Source organism: Sapajus apella, unplaced genomic scaffold (genome assembly GCF_009761245.1).
Source record: "Sapajus apella isolate SASKATOON/1434 unplaced genomic scaffold, GSC_monkey_1.0 scaffold37, whole genome shotgun sequence".
NCBI classification, from domain to species: Eukaryota; Metazoa; Chordata; class Mammalia; order Primates; family Cebidae; genus Sapajus; species Sapajus apella.
Genome location: NW_022436977.1, coordinates 14377424 through 14402258, shown reverse-complemented (window position 1 = coordinate 14402258; position 24835 = coordinate 14377424). Strand labels below are relative to the sequence as shown.

General features: G+C 37.1%; 1 protein-coding gene across 2 annotated transcripts in view; it reads left to right on the top strand.

Moving 5' to 3' along the window:
* Positions 1-23564, top strand: part of AP4E1 (adaptor related protein complex 4 subunit epsilon 1) — an 86592-nt gene extending 63028 nt beyond the window's left edge. For both annotated transcript variants that reach the window (XM_032297474.1, XM_032297475.1), the window contains 6 exons: positions 5383-5506; positions 11174-11429; positions 14938-15495; positions 16691-16881; positions 18649-18806; positions 20161-23564. In XM_032297474.1, coding sequence (XP_032153365.1) covers positions 5383-5506; positions 11174-11429; positions 14938-15495; positions 16691-16881; positions 18649-18806; positions 20161-20321 — 1448 coding nt within the window. In that variant the 3' untranslated portion in view covers positions 20322-23564. The remainder of the gene's footprint in view (positions 1-5382; positions 5507-11173; positions 11430-14937; positions 15496-16690; positions 16882-18648; positions 18807-20160) is intronic.
* Positions 23565-24835: the final 1271 nt, after the last annotated feature.

Here is a 24835-nt window from a genome sequence, read left to right as displayed (position 1 = left end):
GATAGTCTTAATTCTTTTGACTTGGAATTGATTTTTTTTTTCTGCTTGCTCTCCAAATACTGTTCCTTTCCATGTCTGTTTTATTCTCTCTGCCTTCAAACTTTGTCCTTCTAATTTTGAGCTTCTTTCTGCTCTTGGTTTAAACTCTTTATCTTTAATGTGCATAGAAAACATTTCTTGAGGTAGTCACTGCTACTGGAAGTGTTAATGCAGTGGCTGGATGACTCACTGTCACAGATGCTATTAAAAAGATACCACTGTTGGATGGTAAGTGCTATGGTTTGAATGTGTTTTTCAAAACCCTATTTAAATTTAATTGTCATTGGGATGGTATTCAGAGGTTGGACTGTAAAGAGGTGATCAGGCCATGAGTAATCAGCCTTCATGAATTGATTAATATCATTATCATGAGAGTGGGTTGTTATAAAAATGAATTTGGCCCTCTTGCTCTCACACTTTCTTGCCCTTCTGCTTTCTTCATAATGCAGCATGAAGGCCCTTGCCAAATGCTAATGCCATACTCTTAAACTTAAAGATGGAGGTCCAACCTCCAGAACCATGAGCCAAATAAATTTTTCTTTTCTTTCTTTTTTTTTTTTTTTGAGACAGAGTCTTGCTCTGTCACCCAGGCTGGAGTGCAGAGGCATGATCTCGACTCACTGCAACCTCTACCTCCTAGGTTCAAGCGATTTTTCTGCCTCAGCCTCCTGAGTAGCTGGGATTACAGACATACATCACCACGCCTGGCTAATTTTTGTATTATTAGTAGAGATGGGGTTTCACCATGTTGGCTGGGCTGGTCTTACACTCCTGACCTCAAATGATCCACTTGCCTTTGCCTCCCAAAGTGCTGGAATTACCTCCTGGCTATACATTTTTGTTCATCATAAATTAATCATTCTGTGGTATTCTGTTATAGCAACATAAAATGGACTATGACAGAAAATTGGTCCTGAGAAGTGAGGCTGTCGCTATTACAAATACCTGAAAATGTGGAAATGGCTTTGAAGCTGGGTAATGGGTAGAGCAGAAGAATTTAAGGGAGCAGGCTAGGAAAGTCTTAGATTGCCATAAACATTATATTAAGGGTAGCTCTGGTGAGGGCTGAGAAGAAGAGGAGAGCTATAGAGAAAATCTGAAAGTTAGAGATTATTAAGTGTTCATGATCAGTGTGTTGTTAGACATATGGGCTTCACTGTCTCTTAATAATCTGCAAATTAATTAAGTATACTTAATAATCTCTAAGTTCATTAAGTATATGAGATCCCAGACGGGAAAGAGGAATAAATCTTACTGGAAACTACAGTAAGGCTACCTTTCTTATAAAGTGGTAAAAATCTTGGATGAATTATGTCTCTTTATGCTCGAGGGCTTTATGGAAGACAGAATTTAAGAGTGATGGACTAGAAATCTGGTGGAAGAAATTTCTATGCAAAATATTGAAGGAGCTGTGTGGCTACTTTTAACTGCATGTAGTAAGACATGAAATAAATGACTTAAAGATGGAATTTATAGACTGGGCGCTATGGCTCACACCTGTAATCCCAGCACTTTGGGAGGCTGAGGTGGGTGGATTACAAGGTCAGGAGTTCAAGACCAGCCTGGCCAACATAGTGAAACCCTGTCTCTACTAAAAATACAAAAAATTAGCTGGGCGTGGTGGTGTGCGCCTGTAGTCCCACATACTTGGGAGGCTGAGGCAGGAGAATTGCTTGAACCTGGGAGGCAGAGGTTGCAGTGACCGAGATTGCACCACTGTACTTCAGCCAGGGCAACAGTGTGAGACTCCATCTCAAAAAAAAAAAAAAAAAGATAGAATTTATAGTTAAACAGAAGCATAATAGAAAGTTGGAAAATTTTCAGCCTGGCCATGTAGAGAATGAGAAAATAGTTTGGAAGACCAGGCCAAGGATCTGGTCAAGTGACTATCTGCTAAAGTGATCAGTATAGGTAGAAAAGATCATCAACACATTGGGAGAGTAACACTAAAGGCATTTCAGAGATCTCAGAGGCTGCCCCTCTCTTCACAGGTTCAGAGCTCTGGGAGTGCAGAATGCTTTTGGGGGATGGGACTAGGGTGCCCTTCATGGGTTTGCTGCCCAGAGCCACCTCCAGTCTCTGCTCCTTGAATTCTGGTGCAGCATTCCGTGGTTGGTTCAGCCATTCATGTGGTTTCAGCTGTGGCTTGACCTGCTACTCCAGAAGATTCAAGCCATAAACCTTGGTGGCATATGTGGTGCTAATTCTGTAGATACACAGTGTGCAAGAGCCATGGGGTCATGGTGTCCTCCACCTATATTTCAAAAGGTGTCATGGACTTTCTGGGGCTTAGGCAGAGACTTGTCACAGGTGTGGAGCCACCACAGAAAGCCCTGACTAGGGCAATGCTGAGCAGAAACACAGGATCAGAAGCATCACAGAGAGTCCCCAGTAGGGCAATGTCTAGTGGATCCTTGGGAGTGGGGTCACCCCTGAAACCCTAGAATTGATGCCACTAGCTTGCAGCACCAGCCTGGGAGAGTTGCAGGCAGGAGACTCCAATCCCTTGAGAGCTGCTGGGTGGACTGAGCCCCAAAGTCATAGGACTCTGTCATAGGTGTGGGGCTGCCTAAGGCCTTGAGTGTCCAACGCCTGCTCCAGTGTCCCCAAAAGGTGGAATATGGAGTCAAAATAGATTATTCTGGATTAGTAAGACCTAATGTTGATTTCTCTGTTGGATTTTTGACTTATTTGAGACCACTTATGACTTTGTTCTGGCCTATTTCTCCCTTTTGGAATGGGAATATCTACTTTATCCCTGCCCGACTATTGTGTTTTGGAAACCCATAGCTTGTTAATTTCACAGCCCCACAGCTGGAGAGGAATTTGCTTTAAGTATCACCCATATCTGATTTACATGTCTCTGGACTTTGGAGTTAATGCTGGAATGAGCTAAGGCTTTTGAGACTGTTAGAATGGAATGAATATATTTTACATCATCAGGACATGATTTTATGGGGGCAGGAGCAGAATGCTATTGTTTGAAGGTGTACTTCAAAGTTCATGTGTCAGAAACAATCCCCAGTGAAACAGTGTTGGGAGGTGAGACCTAATAAGAGGTGATTAAGTCTTGAGGGCTCTGCCCTCACAAATGAATTAATATCATTATAATGGGAGTGGGTCACTCAAAAAGTGAGTTTGGCCCTCTCTTGCTCGTGCGCTGTCTTGCCCTTCTGCCTTCCTTCCATCATGGGATGATGCAGCATGAAGGCCCTCACCAGATGCCAGTGCCATGCTCTTGGACATCTCAGTCTTTAGAACTATAAGCCAAATAAATTTCTGTTCATTATAAATCATGCTTTCTGTTGCATTGTCTTACAGCAACATAAAATGGACTGTGAAAGGTTAAGCTAGATAATTAAAAAAACTTAGAATGAGAGGATATTCTAGCTGGAATAGACCTTAAAAAAGATTTAGATAAGTGGTTTCCAAACATGATTGTGAATCAGAATCACGAAGAGTTTTTTAAAAATGAGACTTTTTTGAGCCCTACTCCTATCCCTTCTGTATCTGAATCTCTCTAAGCTTGGCTGTATGTATAAAAAGGTCCTTGGGAGATTCAGTGAAGTAAGCTTGATCCTTATTATCAGATCAGCATTTGGAAACTGTTGACGTAGTTTGAATTCTTCACTTTACAGATGAAGAAATGAAGATCTAGTTCACATGCCTAGTTAACAGCAAATTGATGTCCAGAATGCAGTTCTCTTGATCATTAGTCTATCATTATCATTTTTTACATTGATTCTGCTGTATCATTTTTTTAGGTAACTAACAAGCATTTATTTAGTTTTTTTTGTTTTTGTTTTTTTTTTGTTTTTGAGATGGAGTCTCACTCTGTCACTCAGGCTAGAGTGCAGTAGCTCGATAGCTCACTGCAGTCTCCATCTCCCAGGTTCAAGCAATTCTTCTGCCTCAGCCTCCTGAGCAGCTGAGAATACAGGCACATGCCACCATGCCTGGCTAATTTTCGTATTTTTAGTAGAGATGGGGTTTCACCATATTGGCCAGGCTGGTCTCAAACTCCTGACCTTGTGATCCACCTGCCTTGGCCTCCTAAAGTGCCGGAATTGCAAGTGTGAGCCACCACACCTGGCCATTTATTTAGTATTCTTTGGAATAGGTGATATTCCCTTTGGAGGAGGCCATATAATAGTTGGGAGTACAGCTCTGCTGCTAGAATGTCTGAGTTCATATCTGGTTCTGTCACTTTCTGTTTTTTGTAATTTGGGACAAACTCCTTACCACAGTTTTCTCATTTGTAAAATGGGAATAGTAATTACAGAATTTGACACTTAATATAAAAAGGTCCTTTTTTATAATCTAGACTGCCCAAAATTTGTCAGTTAAGATTAGGCTTAGTGAATTAGCCTATTAAAAAATAAATAAAGTGCGACCTCATACGAGATAGATGGTTACTGCTTTCTCCCATTAAAGGAATCCAGAAGTAGGCAATGTAGGGTTGAGGATGGCTTCATGATTATTTTTAAAAAACGCAAGTTTCACCTCTCTTGCTGCTCTGGCATCTTTGGTGTTCCACTTTATGATCCAAGATGGCTGCTTGCACCCCAGCAATCATGTTGTAGTCTAGCCAGCAGGGAAGAGGAAGTGGGAGAAGAAAGATGGTCTTTTCTTCCATGACTCCTTCCAAAAGTTGCAAACAAAATGTGTGCCTGATTTCATAGGTTAGACAACTCAGTCATATTGCAGAGGTGTCTGGAAGTGTCTCTGGGTGGTCATGATCTAGATAAGAATTGAGGGGTTTATTACATAGAAAGAAAGGGAGAATGGAATTGGCATCTGTTCTACCAAAATAACAATATGAATTTTCATGGCTCTTTTTGAATTCATTAGGTTATACAGATTCAAAGGAATCAGAATCTGAGTTAACCTTAGGGAGATTTCACGTTGATGGCTCTATCAGTCCATTTGGTACAAGAATGTACCTAGGAGCAGTTTGTTCAGTAAAACATGGTCATTTCTTCATTCATAACTCATTAAACATTTTTGCACAGGAGCAGCAACTTTTCAGTAGGCCTGGTTTATTAATTGTCTTTCCTAATTGAGTTCTTTTTTTTAGCTTCTAAAGGAGGTAAAAAGATAAAAATGAAGGCTAGTTTGTCTTTGATCACCTAGTATTATGAAGACTTATGGTAGACATTTAGCAAATGGTACCTGATTTATTATTATTACTGTAAGTATTTGATTAGATCATCCTCCAAGTCCCTTAGAGTTTAAAAATTGCTGTTAGATTACAGCCTTCAATTATTTCGGTAGTGATTGGTAACTTTCACGGTTTTTGCTTTGTTTTAAATAAGAACCTCTGTTATTGTTTTAAAATTCTAGTTCTCAATTTTGAACCATATGGACTCTCCTTTTCTTCATCTGGCTTCACTGGACGACAGTCTCCTGCTGGCATTTCTCTTGGTTCAGATGTATCTGGGAATAGTGCTGAGACGGGACTGAAAGAGTAAGTTCCTTTCTTATTAAAATTGAGGTTATGGGAGTGTTTAAATGTCTTTTAGCATTCCATTTGCCTTCTGTTCGTGGCTTGTATCATCATGATCATTATTTGCTTATTTTAGGGTGACTTTCAAGAAGTATGTTGTTTCAGTGGTTTTCACATAATTCTCAATGGGAGAGGCACACTTGTGACTTTCTAAGAAAGCCATTATATTAAATGGCTAAATTCTGTATGGGCTGTTGTTTCAGTGGTTTCTACTTACTGCTCTGAAAGTATTTATATTATACAGTATGCTCTTATACTTTAAGAACTTACCTACCTTCTAAGACAGCATAAAATGTATACAAGCTTTATACATAGTAATAATGTTAGAATTTATACATTCAGGTTAGTATTTAACATATTGTTCTACATTCCCCTTTCTTCTGATAACTATATCTTGTAACTGTCTCATTGAAACATTGACAGATATAGAGGTGAACATAAAATAAGGTGATTGATTTCATGTGAGGAAGCCATGTAGTCAGTCACCCAAAGAAGGCATAATACAGATGCCCTTCAACTTACGATAGGGTTACATTCTGATAAACCCATTATAAGTTGAAAATATCATAAATCAGAAGTGATCTACTAAATACCAGATCTATGTCTAGAAGTCAGTTCTGCTGATTATTGGCCCATTACTATTTATTATTTTATTTTATTGTTACCATTTTTTGAGACACAGCTTTACTCTTGTTGCCTAGGCTGGAGTGCAATGGCATGAACTTGGCTCACTGCAACCTCTGTCTTCTGGGTTCAAGAGATTCTCCTGCCTTAGTCTCCTGAATAGCTGGGATTACAGGTGCCTGCCACCACACCCGGCTAATTTTTTGTATTTTTAGTAGAGATGGGGTTTCACCATGTTGGCCAGGCTGGTCTCAAAACTGCTGGCCTCAAGTAATCCACCCACCTCAGCTTCCCAAAGTGCTCGGATTACAAGTGTGACCCACCGTGCCCGACCTATTTATTATCTTATTAGCTCATTATTATCTCAGCATTGCAAGAGAATATTCTATCACATATTGCTAGCCTGGAAAAAGATAAAACTTCAAAATTTGAAGTATGGTTTCTCTAAACTCTATTGCTTTCACACCATTGTAAAGCCAAAAAAATCATTAAGTTGAATTATTGTAGGTCAGGCACCATCTGTACTCATCTGAGGAAGCTGTATACTTTGCCCAAAATGCTTTCAGAGTTTCTTTCCAGCTACCTTGAAAATTGGTGATGCGTTTGTTTAAATGTCTTATTTAGAGCCAGATTTCATCCTTGTAAGGTATATTTTGATTTTGGAAACATAATTAAGTTACCTTTAGAAACATAATTAAGTGAATACATTGAGTTGATATGTATACAGTACATAGTACAGCCCAGTTTATAGTAAGTGATTGATAAATGGTAGTTGCTGTTATTAATAATGATTGTCATTACTGTCATTGTCTTCATTATCCAAGAGGTGAGTTTACCAAATAAAATTTGTGATCATTCTGAGTAATTTTGGTCAGTATTCTGATTCGACAATAAAGTAATGAAAATGGTTTTCTTGTTCGTGAAGAAGCTGCATCTAATAGAGTTAAAAATGTTTTAAGTAATGGCAGCATTGTTGGAATAAATGTGATAAAATCTCAAAAGTGACAACTAAGAAGGATGACATTTGAATTTTGAGTTCTTCTGTATTAATGTCAGTCATCTTATTTTATGTTCATCCTTACATTTGTCAATGGTTTTGTTACAAATATTTATTAGAAGAAATATACTAATAATAGATCATGAGGAATGTAGAATATGTTTTTATCTGCTCTGTTAACCTCCTTATTTTCTTTCCCAGATATTTAATTTTGGTACTCTAAGCATGGGGAGCAGATATTGTTTGTGTGCATTTGATGATGAAGGTGACAGCAATTAAGTGTCACAAACAGACACCAAGGGACAAGGGAAAGACAGGAACCCTTCAAACCCAGGGAGAAACTTACACACTTTTACCTGTGTAACAGGTGACAGCATCTGCTACTATAGTACTTAACTAGGATCTAGGGAATGTGACAGGGCCTTGTAAATGCTATACATACACATATATTACCCTCAGAGAAATGCCATTTTGGAAAACTGCTAAGGAATTATATAATATATACTGTATTATTGTGAAATGGAAGATGAGGGATGAATTTAAAATTTGCTTCCAAAGGGAACTTAGCTCACACATTATTTCAGAAGAGGAACCTAGTAATTGGCAAGGTGAATCATCTTAGAGGGAAGACAGTTGCTCTCTTACAGTCCCTGGCAACCTGAGAATAAAGTAGTAACCTAATTTATAATTTCTTACCTGGCAGCACCCCATCTCAAATGGGAATTACTAGAGCTGAGTTAAAGTGCACCCCTAATCTCTCAAGGGTTAGTTACTTGGTCAGGATTTATGTCTATGTTTGAATGGTCTGAATTAAAGTAATACAAGGACACACCATAGAAAACCATGTATTATATAATAGTATTATCAAAATCTTGGCAAAGATGACTCATGTTTAAAAATATTCTTTTTATAATGTTTCATGTCATTAAGAAGCATATTTTGTATATAAAATGAATGGCCTTATGTTGCTTGCTTATGTATTTTACCACTTTTTATTTTTATTATTTATTTATTATTATTTGAGAAAAGCCTCTTCTGTCACCCAGACCAGAGTGCAGTGGTGTGATCTCGGCTGACTGCATCCTCCACCTCCTGGGTTCTAGTGATTCTCATGCCTTAGCCTCCCAAGCAGCTAGGATTACAGATGTCCGACACCATGCCCAGCTGATTTTAATGTTTTTAGTAGAGGTGGGGTTTCACCAATTTGGCCTGGCCGGTTTTGAACTCTGGGGCTCAAGTGATCCACCTGCCTTGGCCTCCCAAAGTGCTGGGATTGTAGGCCTGCGCTACTGCACCTGGCCATATTTTACTACTTTTTAGATGGTCTATATGTATGTGTGACAGAATGTTTGTGTTGTTCACAAGCATGTATGCAGATGAAATAAATAAGACAAATCTTTAAAATAGCTTAAGATTCCTTTTAGGCTCCTTTTGAGCCTCCTTTTTGCCAGTTGTGTATTGAGTTCCCTGGGAAGCACATTCTGTGATGGCATTTAGTATGCAGAATAATTAGGAGTGTCATTGGGATCAACATCTTTAGAAGGAAGGGAAAAGAAGGAAGTTTGGGCAGAAGTTAAGATGCAATGCATTACCAGTGACAACCTCTGCTGACCCCATGGGGAGCTCTGGAGCTGAAATGACTCTTCAGAGTTGTCCTGAGTTGGACCAAGCTGGATGGCAAGAACTTTATACTATCATTCGTTCATCACTGGATATAGGCTGCCTTGGAAGGGGTGTGATCTTGGGTGAAGTAGCCCTCTGCAGCTCAAGCAATCCCTGAAGGGGTTGAGAGCTGACAGCACTCCCAACAGATGATCAACAGTCCTTCACTGAAGAGGGGTCTGGATGGAGCAGCCCACTGTCCTCCATACCTGCCTCCACACCTGTTGTTGTTAAACTGATATTTAAATCATTTATTAGTAAAATTTAGGGACTTATTCTTTCTCTCTCTCTCTCTTTTTTTTTTTTGTAAATGTAATATTTTGGTTAAAGGGAGTACAAAGATACTATAATACTACTGTGGGTATTCATGAATTTCCTAGAGGTGCTTCTTTTGAGAATTCTATTCTAGAAATGGTAGGGATTATTTTAGTGGTTCCCATGACCACTTTGGATCTGCTTATGGCAAGTACAACCAGTTTTTGTCTAAGAGGTTTATCGTATACCTTTTTTTTTTCCTAAGAGGTTTATTGTATACCTTTTTTCTTTTTTTCATTAGAAAACTCTTTTGGTACCTGGAGGAAGAAAGAGGGAAATGAAGATATTTGTAAAGGGGTACTCAGCAGTAAAAATCATCGAGAAGGAGTGAACCAAACATTTTTAATTAACATTCAGATTTTCCTTTAGCTACTTACTTCTTAATAGCATTACTTCTTCACTCAATATGAAGTATAGTTACCTGTTTTTGTTTTGTTTTGGGCTCAAAATCAAATTGGTCATGATTCCAATAATTTCAATACTAATAATAATTAGTAGAAATATTTCTGAGTCTTCCTTTTTGTTCATTTCATAATCTATTCATCTGTGGTAGAAATTATTATTTTTTTAATGCTAATTTGGACCATGACAGGAATGCTTAAATGAGTCAAGTGCCAAGGACACATAGTTGTTTTTTCTTTTTTAAACTCCAGTGTTATTGAGATATAATTGCCAAATAAAAATTGTATAGTTGATCCTTAAACAATATGTGTTTAAACTGTGTGGGTTCACGTAATACACAGATTTCTTCAATAAAAATATTGTGAAAAGTTTTTCAGATTTGAGACAATTTGAAAAAATTTCCAGCAAACCATGTAGTCCAGGAATATCAAAAAATTAAGAAACAATAAGATTGCCAGGGATACATAAAATATATATAGATGTTAGTCTGTTTATGTATTAACCAACTGTTTATGCTATTAGTAAGGCTTTCAGTCAACAGTAGGCCATTAGTAGTTAGGTTTTGGAGGAGTCAAAAGTTACATGTGGATTTTTGACTGCACAAGGAGTCAGTGTCCCAACCCTCTCCATTGTGCAGTGATCAATGGTATGTATTTTAGGTGTGCTGTGTGATGTTTTGATATACATATACATTGTAAAATGATTACCACAATCAAACCAGTCAATGGACACATAGCTATCTTATGAGTATAGTAGAGATAATCCTTGGCTGTTTTCGCCCGCACTTGTTAGTCTCTCCAGATTCATGGCTGCAACTTTTGGGACAACATTAGGATTCTAAATTTGACCCTGGACAAAGTGCCTTTTCTAGGCACTTGGGTAGGACATTTGGCTCCTAAACACTATAATTCTTTTCCAACTCAGGTATAAAAATTGATCAGCCTCATGCTTTTTCCTAAAATCTTACTTTATTCTTTTATAGGTAAAGCCTCATTGCATTTTGATAAAAGCATACCTAATAATAGTTGAAAATGTTGCTTGTGTGCATAGTGAGAAAAACTTTTTGGATTAAAATAAATTTATGGGGAGCATGTATTTAGGGCAACTTGAATTTATGTCTCCTGGGTTGTAAAGTTAAAATAAATAAATAAAATGTAAATTTATACATAGGAGGACATCTGAATGATGTTTTTGCTTTTAACAGGATTTTACTTAATTTATATAGGTTTAATTCCTTCATATTGCTAAGAAATTTAAATCATTTCTCATCTTTAACCATCAGAATTGAAGGTATTTTTTGAAGAGTCAATGGAGAAAAGGAACTGATTTAAAGTAGTTCTATTTTTGTATAATGTAAGCAATTAAGTGAAAAATAAATGCTCTGACATTTTTAACTAAGTCTAGAGTTCTGCAGCCTTGAGTCAAATCCTTTGACTTGAGGATGGAAGGATGTTGACTATGACTAAAATAAAATCTAGAGATCTAGGTTTTACTTCTGGTATATAGAATATAATGTGACAGTTATTTTCAGAAGGTCATGGGCATTGATGTGTTTTGAAAGAATGCCTCAAGAAAGTGACTATTAGCAGTTATGTAAATTGACTTGATTTTATTATCAACTTCCTTAGGACAAATGGTTTGAAGCTGGAAGGTATAAAGAAATTGTGGGGGAGAGAAGGTTATCTTCCCAAGAAGGAAAGCAAAACTGGTGATGAAAGTGGAGCTCCGCCTATTCCTCAAGAGAGTATAATGGAGAATGTAGATCAAGCTATAACAAAAAAGGATCAATCTCAAGCTCTTACCCAATCAAAAGAGGAGAAAGAAAAGCAGCTGCTGGCCTCATCATTATTTGTTGGGCTAGGATCAGAAAGTACAGTCAACCTGGTAAGTAATCGGTTCTATTCCTCTAAGAATCTTTGTCATCTCTTTGTACCAAAAAACTGGCCCTATGAAAGCTTCTGGCTGTCATCTATATATATGGTGAGAAGTGGCCTCCCCAGTTCTTACTCTCCATCATTTCCCAGCTTCAGAACCACCAATGACACACCTTTTATATTCCTGAAAGAGAAAATGCAGTTGGCTCAACTTCAGTTAGGTGTTCTTTGTAGCCCAGTCAGTGGACAAGGGTCAGGCTTTAAATAAAGTTACAGGTATGACCATGGCCACTCTCATCCCTGTGGGTAGATGGCGCAGTTCTCAAAGAGAAGGGGGATGAATAATAATAATAATAGTTCAACTGTATTGAACTGTATCTTTGTAAAAAGTATTCCTCAAAATTGTATTTTTTTTGTAGTGAAAAATAGTAATCAATTTAGATACCTAACTGTAGGAGAATGGTGACATAAATTGTATTCTCCCAGAACATTTTCTAGCTCTAAGAAAGATCAATAATATTGCTTTATAAAAAGAAAAAATACTTAAATGATATATTAAACAAAAAGTACAAAGTTTTATTTATACCTTGTTTATACCTAAGGCTGAAAGGAGTTATACAAAAATAATTATATTAAGATTATAATGATTTTTAAATGTTTTATACTGAGAAATTATTTTCATAGTAAAAGAATGACAAGTTGGAGTGAAGGACAGGTGGTGTTTTTGAGCATTTGAGAATACCATGTAATGAATGTATCCTCCTTTTGGTGGCTAATGAACCTATCTTGTACAAAATTTTGATTAGAGTGACACCCCAGCTCTTTCATTCTCCTCCTCCCGTGGTGAAATTTCCCGTTCGTTCCTGTCAGTACCAGGCAGGATGGTGTACCATACTTTATACTGTTTATTTTTGTCTCTCTCTTTTCTAGACTCACCAGTCTAGATCCTATTTCTGTTATACCTGATATTCTCTCTTAAGAAAAAACAAATTCAGCCTAAAAATGTTAATAATTAATGTATCTTACTGTTTTCTGAGTTGACATTTGCAGATCATTAGCAAAGTGACTGATCTTGGGTTTTTGAGTGTTCTGACAGGCTGTGATGAGAGAGTACCAACGAATGCTCTGATAAGAGCACACCAAAGTCAGATTACAGCCAGGCTTATGGAACCCTGATTGGTGAACTTCATTGCTGGTATAGAAGTATTCCTGCCTATTTAACAAGTGCATAGGTTTCAGTTAGATTTTTTTTTCAGGGGAACATTCAGGGTGATAATCAGATTTTTTGTGGTGAGTTTGAAATCAGAAATATTATTAAGATGTTTTTTCTATTAATGATTCTAAATTCATTTTGGCTTACCCCTTATGTTTCCCCCTAATTCCCACCCAGCTATCACTGAAGAGTAGAAAAATGAGACCCTGAATTCCATGAGAATTGTGTTGTAACTTAGATGGCATCTTAAAGAAAGAGGAGCAGTTCATGATGACATAAAATTAGCATGTATCCTCTCGCTTCTCAGCCCTGATGCTTCATCTGATACTAGGGCAAAGCAGACAGGATTGGGAGTAACTGAATGTGTCATGCCTCATTTTGAGTGGCTCTTTTTCTCTAGGAATCCTGTTCCCTACTGTTTTTTCTTATGTTTAGAGTTCTCAGTTACATACATCAAGGCTCTATTGATGTATTTCATTTTAACTAGCTTTTATTTTTAGGTCTGTGATCCATTTGGGGTTAATTTTTCACATCACTGTAGAGGCCAAGGTTGTTTTTGTGTTTTTTTTTAACCTTTGGCTTCTTATTTCAGCTTTTTTTTTTTTGAGATGGCGTCTCCCACTCTGTTGCCCAGGCTGGAGTGCAGTGGTGCAATCTTGGCTCACTGCAACCTCCACCTCCCAGGTTCAAGCAATTCTCCTGTCTCAGTCTCCCCAGTAGCTGGGATTACAGGCACATGCCACCATGCCCGGCTAATTTTTGTATTTTTAGTAGAGACGGGTTTCACTATGTTGGCCAGGCTGGTCTTGAACTCCTGACTTCAGGTGATTTACCTCCTTCAGCCTGCCAAAGTTGGAATTACAGGCATGAGCCACCAGGCCCTGCCTCACCTTCATTTTTAAGCCTTTTTTTTTTTTTTGAGTATGCAATGCTAAACTGTTTCTTTAAGTATTTTAACAAAGATGTCACTACAGTGTCTTTTGACCTGTATAGCTTCTGAATAACAACAGTTTGACAGTGTAGAAGAAAAGATCATTAAAGTTGAAGACAAAGTAATAGAAGCTATCCAAAATGAAACATAGACCAAAAAAAAGAAAAAAGACCAGAAAAGACAAAGAAAAAAACAAAAGGAATAGAAAGCATCAGTAACCTGGGTAACAGTAACAGGCAGTCTAATACACATCTTTTTTTTTTTTTTTCTTGAGATGGAATCTTGCTCTGTTGCCCAGGCTGGAGTGCGTGTTATGATCTCAGCTCACTGCACCCTCCCCCTCCCAGGTTTAAGTGATTCTCCCACCTCAGTCTCCTGAGTAGCTGGGGTTACAGGCACATGCCACTACACCTAATTCGTTGTTTTATTTTTAGTAGAGATGGGGTTTCACCATGTTACCAAGCTGGTCTCGAACTCCTAGCCTCAAGTGATCCGCCCACTTCAGCCTCTCAAAGTGCTGGGCCAGACATGAGCCACCATGCCTGACCTCTAATATACATCTAACTTGAGTTCCAAACTACTGAAAATAACTACTATTAAAATAATAACTACTATTTAATAGGAATTATTTTCTGTAGTTTTTGTGCCCCCTTGTTTTTGTGTTAATAAAATGTTAGTTTTTGTTTGTGGACTTCTGAATTTGGAGGTGAGAGACAAAAATCATCTGTTTAGAGTTGAAGAAGGTGTTGGGGCTTGAGGAGAGTGCTGGAGAAGGTATGAAAACAGAACTAGAATTTGGTCAACTAGAATCATGTAAAGGCTGCTGTGTAGCTTTGAAGCCCCCCGCGGGGGTGGAGGTTTAGGGTAGTGCCAGTCTGCTGTACTGATTTTACATAGAACTTTGTGAGGCAAGGAAACACTTGAACCATCACTCCTCTTACGTAGATTCACAGATCATTCTTCAGAAGATTTAGACCAAGGATGGCAAGTTTGCCATTCTATCTCCTGAATGTGTGGCAAATATCACTAGTCAGTTATTGAGTTCTTTCCTGCTGAGTGTTCCAGTCAGCTACTGCCAATTAATTATTGAGGGAAAACCAGTTTTTCTTTCCTGCTTACTAACTCACAGGCCATGAAATCATGATTATTATAGATGACTAAAACAGAGGTTGGGTCATCCCTGCATTCAAGAGTAACTTAGACTTACAGAACAACTATGGCAACTCAAAAAATGGCCAAGTCTCTCACTGTTTTTTAATTTGTTCGGTTCTATATTGTATTATTCTGAAATCTAACAAGTTTTTTGTTCATGAGTGATCTTTTAACCTTATTTCTTTTTCTGATTCCATATATTATTATGTTTTATTTTTACAGCTGGGAAAAGCAGATACTGTCTCTCACAAGTTCAGAAGGAAATCAAAAGTCAAGGACACCAAAAGTGGTGAAACAACCACTACTCATAATATGACCTGTTCTTCCTTCGGTTCTTTGTCAAATGCGGCATATGAAGACGATTATTATTTAAATACTTTGCATGATAGAGGAGACAAAGAGTTAAAGAAATTTTCTCTCAATTCGGAACTTTTGGATTCTGAGTCACTCACAGAACTGCCCTTGGTTGAGAAATTCTCACACTGCAGTCTGTCTACACCTTCGTTGTTTGCTGATAACAACATGGAAATTTTTCACCCTCCTCAATCGTCTGCAGCCTCAGTTGCCAATGAAAGCTCTTTGGCTTCATCTTTTTTGGAAGAAACTACTGAATACATACACTCAGATGTTATGAAAGTCTGTAATAATGAAACCATATCAGTGTCTTCTAACAAAGTTTGGAAAGATGATTGTTTATTGATGGTCTGGTCAGTCACTAATAAGAGTGGTTTGGAATTGAAAAATGCTAACTTAGAAATTTTTCCTGCAGAAAATTTCAAGGTAAAATTTCAAGGTATTATTGTTTTATTTTCAGTGTGTATTTTGTGTTCTCTTTTCCTGTACTCTTTAAATGTCTCATTCACTTTTGTTATAAACACTAAAATGAAATTCTCAAATTATTTAGCAAAGTGGAACATTAAGGAGTAAAGATATTGAAGAATAAATGTGTATATTTTTTCCTTCTCTCACCAGTTTATTTTTATATACTGAGTGCTCAGGTATCAGTTCTGTTTCTTCCCCAGCTCTACCAGAGATTGCCATTGTGATTGTGGGAATGTTTAATTGCATTATTGTATGAATGTCCTTGGTGGAGTTATAAAGGGATTTGACCAGTATATTTATCTTCCACAAAATTGGCCCAGATTCTTCTATGAGCTAGAACATGTTGAATGGGATATGGTCGTGCCACTGACCAGAGCAAAAGTTCCTGATACTAGATGTGCATTAGAAGCACCTTTGGAGCCGGGCGAGGTGGCTCACACCTGTAATCCCAGAACTTTGGGAGGCCGAGGCAGGTGGATCATGAGGTCAGGAGTTTGAGATCAGCCTGGCCAACATGGTGAAACCCCGTCTCTACTAAAAATACAAAACTAGCCAGATGTAGTTGTAGATGCCTGTAATCCCAGCTACTCAGGAGGCTGAGGCAGGAGAATGGCTTGAACCCGGGAGGTAGAGGTTACAGTGAGCCAAGATTGCGCCACTGCGTTCCAGCCTGGGAGACAAAGGGAGACTCTGTCTAAAAAAAAAAAAAAAAAGAAAGAAAGAAAAAGAATCACCTGTGGAACTTAAAAAAACAGACAAAACTGATCCCAGTTGCCTTAATTCTACCACCAGAACTTGGGGGTAGAGAATGAGAACAGATGACACGTATTTATATTTATTTTTAAATTCTCTTTAAAATTATTTTAAAACTCCTGTCTTTAAAAACCTAGGGCCAGCCAAGATAATTAGAGTTTTAACTATAATGCCATTTGTTAACATAATTTTGACGTGTATATAATTATTATTTCTTCATTATCTGTTCTAGTGAATTTTTCTCAAGTGAAGTTGTCAGTCATCTTCATCATGTAGTTTGTTATTAACTTCTCACATTAGTATGATTTGTGCCGCTTGAATTAAATAGAAAATTGGTAGTCTCATAATAGTCTGTATTGATCCCTTACTTCTTCAACACTTTTACTACTTTTATTTGCAGGTCACTGAGCAACCTGGATGCTGTGTGCCTGTAATGGAAGCAGAAAGCACCAAAAGCTTTCAGTTTAGTGTGCAGATAGAAAAACCTTTTACAAAAGGAAATCTTTCTGGTTTTATTAGTTATCATGTGATGGATACTCATTCTGCTCAGCTGGAATTTTCTGTAGACTTATCACTATTAGACTTCATTAGGTAAATGTTTTGTGAAATGTTAATTCAAGTTGTTCGTTCAGCAACTGTTTTTTAGATCTCTTCTCTGGATGGAGGCAGTATGCTGCATGCTAAGGAGTGTAACACTTAAAAACTACACATAATTCCTACCTTAGAGGAATTTTTAGTCTATGGAGGAGACATGGAACAATTACATAAATATATATGTAATTATGAATTGTGCTATGAATAGAAAATAAATGGTACAATGAGGGATTATAATATGAGACCTAATTTAGGTTGGAGTTGGTTGGGATCTGGAAAAACTTGTGAGAGAAAGTAAATTTAAACTAAATAACTCCAAAGATTCTGTTTAAAAAGTTTCTCTCATTTGTATTTTATTCAATTATTTCATAACATCTGTTTGTTAAGCCTTAGAGAACTGTGAGAAAATTGCTCAACATAGTTATTAAACTTTTATTAAACATGCAGTTTTTACCATTATACTAGGTGCCATGCAGTGTTATCAAAGTAATTGAAAACAGTATCTTATCTTCTCTAATTTTGTTTTATAAATATATTGTACTGTTTTTGAACATCAAAAAAATGAAGGCTGCCTGAACCAAGAGTACAGAATACCAATGAATATCTATATTTTTTTAACCTCCACATGTCACTTCTGTTACAGCACTCTAATTTTTTGTTCATTCATTTTTTTTTGTGAGTTTTCCCTTTTTGAGACGGTCTCACTGTGTCACTCAGGCTGGAATGTAATGGCACGCTTATGACTCACTGCAGCCTTGACCTCTCAGGCTCAAGTGATCCTTCCACCTGAGCCTCCTGAGTAGCTGGGACTGCCACCATGCCAACTAATTATTGTGTTTTTTGTAGAGACAGCGTTTTGTCATGTTGCTCAGGCTAGTCTCAAAATCTTGGGCTCAAACAGTCTGTCTGCCTTGGCCTCCCAAAGTGCTGGGATTGGGGTGAGGGCCACCATACCCAGCCTTTCCTGTTCTTTAAAGTCTTTTAGTAATAACTTAACTGTCAGTCTATTAGAGTACTGTATGTCTGTGGTGCTGTATAAGATAAAATCCAGCCTTCAAAAAACTTATATTCTGTGATTGTGGAGGTGTATCCCATGGTGAACCTTAGTAATCAGAAGAAGCATGGTATATATAACACAGACATTTGTTCTGTGTGTATTAATAAAATCCTCTGTATCTTTAAGAAAAATATCTTTCTTGTCAGATCAATAGATGCTTATTATAAAACTTAAATGCTATAGAAAAATATATGTAGAATATAAAAGTTCTTTGTAATTCTATCCCCAGAGATACCCAGTTTTAACTATTTGATCTTTAGTCTCCTGAATCATTTAAAAAATGTATTTGTGAAAATTGTTTCTTTTGGCCTAATATATTTGAGGTGCTAGATCTTTGTATTCATATTCTTTTACATAACTTTGATAAAGTATCCCATTATCCCCAAATTCAAATTATATATGAAAGAAAAGTTCATATTATATTTGAATGATTTATAAAATTACTTGGTAAAATCTTACTGGAATGACTAGTAGAGAGAACTGAGTGATTTATTTAAATGACATTTTAAACTTAATAGTATTACCTGCTTTCAGTAGTTTCATCAGGTTACAGGATGATACTAATTATCCTTAGCATATTTGGGTTTAAAAACATAAATCATATGGGACCCAGATTTACAGTGATGTTTTATTCTCAGGCATTTGAAATTTGTTTAGAATCACTTCACTTTTTTTGATATATATCTAATTTTAAACATTATTTTCAGACCATTAAAAATCTCAAGTGAAGACTTCGGCAAACTGTGGTTATCCTTCGCAAATGATGTGAAACAAAATGTAAAAATGTCAGAATCTCAAGCTGCACTGCCTTCTGTACTAAAGACTCTGCAACAGAAATTAAGACTCCATATTGTTGACGTTATAGGTTCGTAGAGTTATGAAAAGGCAATTCCGTATTTATAGGAGCTTTCTTACAATTGGAACACAAACTCTTACAAGTATCAGATTTTTTAGAGCTTTATTTCCAGTTGCCACTGTCTTTCAGACGAGTGTGTTTTTCAGACTATATTAAATAATTTTTTTATTGGAATATACACATACATAAAATATACCATTTTAACAATTTAAAAAAATATAGTTAAGTGGCATTAAGTATATTCACACTGTTGTCCAACTGTCACCATCATCTGTCTTTAGAACTTCTTCATCTTCCTCAGCTGGAACACTATACCCATTAAACACTAACTCCACCTTTCCCCTTCTTCTCCATCTCCTGGCAACTACTGTTTTACCTCTTGTCTCTATGAACGTGACTACGTTAGGTACTTTATATAAGTGGAATCATGCTAGTCCTTTTATATCGGGCTTATTTTGCTGAGCATAATGTCTTCAAGGTTGATCCATGTTGTAGCATATGTCAGAATTTTTTTCCTTCCTAAGTTTGAATACTAGTTCATGTTGTGAATGTGATACATTTTGTTTATTCATCTGTAAATGGATACTTGGATTTCTTCCACTTTTTGGCTATTGGTGAATAATGCTTTTATGAACAGGGTTATACAAATATCACTGTTTGTGTCCCTGCTTTCAGTTCTTTATTTGGTTATATACCTTGAAGTGGAATTGCTGGATTATATGGCAATTATGGATTTAATTAATTAATTAATTTTTTTTTGAGACAGAGGCTTACTTTGTCACCCATGCTGGAGTGCAGTGGTGTGATCTAGGCTCACTGCAACTTCCACCTTCCAGGTTCAAGCAATTCTTGTGCCTCAGCCTCCTGAGTAGCTGGGATTACAGGTGTGTGGCACCATGCTCAGCTAATTTTTTGTATTTTTTAGTAGAGACAGGGTTTCACCATGTTGCCCAGGCAGGTCTAGAACTCCTGAGCTTAAATGATCTGCTCGCCTTGGCCCCCCAAAGTGCTGGGATTACAGGCATGAACTACTGCACCTGGCCTATATTTAATTTTCTGGAAAACCACCATATTATTTTCACAGCAAGTGTACCATTTTACATTCCCACCAGCAATGTACAAGGGTTCCATTTTCTCCACATCTTCATCAACACTTGTTACTATCTGTTTTTTTCTTAATATTAGCCACCCTAATGGGTATGAAGTACAGGATCTCATTATGGTTTCAGTTTGCAGTTTCCTTAGTGATTAGTGATATTGAGTATCTTTTCATGTGCTTATTAGCCATTTGTGTATCTTCTTGGAGAAATGTCTGTTTAATTCCTTTTGCATTAAATCATTTTTCACTTTTGTTTTGTTGTAGGCAATGAAGGGCTATTGGCCTGTCAGCTGCTGCCATCCATCCCCTGCTTACTGCATTGCCGAATTCATGCAGATGTATTAGCTCTGTGGTTCAGATCCTCCTGCTCTACTCTTCCTGACTATTTGTTGTATCAGTGTCAAAAGGTGATGGAGGGATCCTAGCAGAAGCTCTGCTAAATTTTACTTCATCAAGATCAATGGTTTACATAGATAAACTTATTTACCAAAGTAAAAAGAACTCATGGTACTTCTAATGAAAGTGGGGATTATTACAAGGGTGGTTTATATGTTTTCTTTATGATTCCTGGTCAAGAAAGATCCCCCAAACTGCATCCTTAACCTTTAACTCAGGATTGTACAGTATGTTTGGGTCCCCCAAAAAGTGACCTAAGCTAATATTATAAACTGCTAATGATTTATATACCACCTAGTGTTTAGAGGGACTGAAAATATTTATTTTGTTATAAATAATTTTATAGCAAGTTTACTCTAGTGCTAGCTAATTTGTAATAAAGCCAAGTCTCAGTTTTCTGCATTAATTGAAGGGAGACATGAAATTGATCATCTCAAACCTAATTCGTATTTGGCTTTGGAATGCAGTGTATGTTTTTTGGTAGGCAAGTCAATACTTTTGATTATGTTTTGCTTAGATCAGTGTTGAACTAAGTTGGCATAGCATACACTAGCAGTTGTAGAAGATCCATGAGCATGCTTGATATTGAGGGGTTCCAATCTGTGGTATATTTTTTTTATTATAGATAACTGTTACACGTAATTCCAGATAATTTGGTTATGAAATTTGTGTGTTTTACGCTTGGATTTATTTTGAAATTCAAAGCAAATCACTCTATTCTTAATTTTGAAACTCAGAGCCATTTTCAAAATATCATATGAAAACAAAACCCATAAGTGCACGCAGTAACAAAGCAAACAGATACAAAAAGGACTTTTTAGTTATAACAAATATTTTAGTCAGTTACCGCTTAGGTCCTTTTGGCAAATTAAAATTTGTGATTAGAGTATAAATGGCAAAACCATTTTTTCCTGGCCTTTGAATCCACTAGTATTCAATGGATATAGCTGAAGCAGAGACTATCTAAGTATAGCATACAGGTTCTTCAATAAAACATATCATTTTCATGTTATAGTTATGACTGTGTGGCGTCTGTCAAAACCGTTATCAGTAAAAGAAGCCTTTATATGAATGATGGACCAAAATCTTGAGGTTGTACATTAACTGAAATATTATTTTATAAAATCTTATGGTGCTGTGGAAAATATTTATTATTTCACTTTTTCTGACACTTCACCATAGAGACTGTTCAGGTAAGTCATTACAGTTAATAATCTGGTTAATTGGTACTTTTAGTCACCCAGGTCAGGAATTCTGATTTTAGATTATTTCATTAATCATAGCTGATAAAGAAGCTAGGGAGATTCCTCAGAGTTAGTAGAGTTCATTAGTCATTTGTGTCAAGGGTATTCCTCCCTAAAAACAAAACCAGTATTTTCTTTCTCAGTTTTTAAGTTATTCATTAAAAAATATATAACATCTTGTTAATTTTATTCTTTTAAAAACATACATTGAAATCTTGCTACAAGAGTAATAAGTGACTGGAATTTCCTGCATAATTGGTTCCTTCTTTTAAATAGATGAGATTCATCCCCAGGCTCTCAGCGGTGTCATAATAAACGGAGTATGCTGACTCCAGGGGTGCAGTGGACACTGGTAGCTAGCCTAATCAGCTCCCTCCTTGTTCCTACCTCTGTCAGCAGCATCCCTCGCCCCTTACCTGATTCTGCTATGACTCTGACAGAGAGGAAGTGCCTTCTCACTTTGCAAAGGAATTCAGCATGTCACAAAGGAGGTGCTCCAATTTTTTGTTTCCTTACTTCCCTGTGTTTGCCTAGTTACTGAGGCTAGGTCAATTGTGTAAGATGCTGAGAGCACATGGACTGCTACCAGAGAGATCTGCTGCTTTGTTACAGGATGTATTTGTGAGTGGTAGCTGCAGTTGTCATGAGAGACATGCTTGGCATACAGAGCTGTCTAATGGGTGGGAGACATGTAATGGTAGATTTAGGGCTGGGAACATGATTTTGGGTCTGTCCAAAGGAATGTGGTATCACTTTTGTTCTTTCTGAACCCACTAAATAAAAAGTAGGGTAACAGGGTTTCTACTGAAATGTTTAGTAGAATGTTTACAGTTTTTATATTTTTATGATTTTAAAAACAATAATAGAAGAATAGATTTTAAGAAACTTCAGAGCAGTATATATTCTGTCTAAACTTATTGAATGTTTTCAGTTATAAATCAGGCATCATCAACCTTTATTTTTGCATTATAGGAGTTGTGACTATAAAGTAGGGAGAGTTTATTTTATTTATTTATTCTTTGAGACGGAGTTTTGCTGTTGCTGCTCAGGCTGGAGTGCAATGGTGCAGTCTTGGCTCACCGCAACCTTCACCTCCTGGGTTCAAGTGATTCTCCTGTCTCAGCCTCCTGAGCAGCTGGGATTACAGGCATGCGCCACCACACCTGGCTAATTTTTTTTTGTAGTTTTAGTAGAGACGAGATTTCTCCACGTTGGCCAGGCTGGTCTTAAACTCCTGACCTCAGGTAATCCGCCTGCCTCAGCCTTCCAAAGTGCTAGGATTACAGGCATCAGCCACCATGCCCAGCTGAATTATTTTTGTGGGTAAACTCATTCTCTTTACCTAATAGTCATAATTTAGTCAGTGAAGGGACAACATCTGGGCTAAGAGGTATGGAGGAAATGCTCAGCTTTGTGAATTTTGTGCCAGGCATCTTTGCTGAAAATGGAAATGGCAGCAAGTGTGAATCTGGGGGAATATAAGGGATGATGAAAAAGCCTTAAGAGTAGGTGAGGAAGAAGGGTCAGACTCCTACCAGAAGAGTCCTTGTGGAGGCAGGCAGATCAGAGCTCCGGGTTTGAAAGTGGGCCTAAGTAAGGGTCCTGCTAGAGAAACTGCAGATAGAAGCTGAGCAGTTACCAACTGCTAATGTGCCAAGTATACCTAGCACAGCGTGTGTTTTGTAGAGGAGCATTATTTTAAACAATGTTATGTCATCTACCAAAATAATTGTGGTAAAAGCGTAGTATTTTATTTTTTCCTTTTCTGTCAGCAATATTTTAAAATACTGATCTGTTTATCTTATATTTTTATGGATAAATGTGATATTTGCCTCATAATTGTAAGCCACTGAGAGTGCACTGAACCTATTCACACGTCTTTAAGATGTTTTGCTGTGTTAAAATTTTAGGAGAGAAAAATGCAAGTGAATAATAATTTAATAGGCGTTTATTACTTTATTTTGGAGTTGAATTCTATAATTGGAAAAAGTTCAGTAATGTAATAAATACAAAGTGATCTGTACTGTCTTTTGGTCTATATGTTCTTTATTAACTGAGTAGCTGAATATTAAGTAATATTATTTAATCAGTAATTTGGTAGACGTTAGCTAAAAAGAGCGGGAGCAATTGGAATGGGATGAAAAGAATGATTTATTCATTGCAGCCCCCCCAAAATCTTGTCAAATTGGTTAAAAGTAAAAGTAGTGCTATTTCTCTTTCTGTATGATGGTCAGAGAGAACTTTTTGAGCTTCAGACAAATTATAGCATTGATTGATTCTCATGATGCCTGTCCCTATCGCCTGCTTTCACCTTAGGCTGACCAGAGCATTTAAAGCAGAGCATTGTTTCCATCATGCGCTTCCTTTATAGATGTCTGAAGATGGCAGAAACACAGTAAATCTACTAGAAACTTAGTGACCAAAGAATCTGAGTGTGCTGGCCATCTCTGCATCGTGTATCCTAAGACACAAAGCCAGATCAGAAATGGAGTTTAGATCCTACTGATTTGTGTCTCTTGTTGGCTACAATGTATATTAAGGAAAAAAAAAAAAAAAATCCTGAGACTTGAAGCTCCATCTTTGGGGCACTGAAGTCAAAAAGGAGGTTTAAATGTACCACACTCAACTGTAGTAATTGAAAAGATGGGAGCTGTTGAAGGGAGGGGTGGCCTGCAGCCCTATGGGCCAGGGCTGATGATTGTATGATAGTTACTAGTTTATGTGTATGCATAGTGGGAGACTATAAGCTTTTTGTGCTTAGGAACTCTGTGTGTATATAGAGTTTTTATTTTTTTGATAGACTATTATTTTAAGACATTATTTTTTTGAGCAGTTTCAGGTTCAAGCAAAATTGAGAGGAACAGAGGTTTCCCATATACTCCCTCCTCCCACATAAATGCATAGACTCCCCCATTATGAGCATCCCCTACCAAAGTGTTAATTTATTATAATTTATGAACCTACCTTGACATGTTATCACCAAATATTTTACATTATAGTTCACTCATTGTGTACATTCTGTGGGTTTAGACAAATGTATAATGACATGAATCCACCAGTGTAGTATCATACAGAGTGTGTTCACTGTATTAGAAATCCTCTGTGCTCTGCCTGCTTGTCCCTTCCACTCTCCTGCCCCCAACCCCTAGTAACCACTGATGTTTTTTACTGTCTCCATAGTTTTGCCTTGTCCAGATAATATCATATAGTTAGAATCATATAGTAGTAGCCTTTTCAGACTGTTTTCATGTAGTTAATATGCATTTAAGATTCCTCCATATCTTTTCATGGCTTACTTT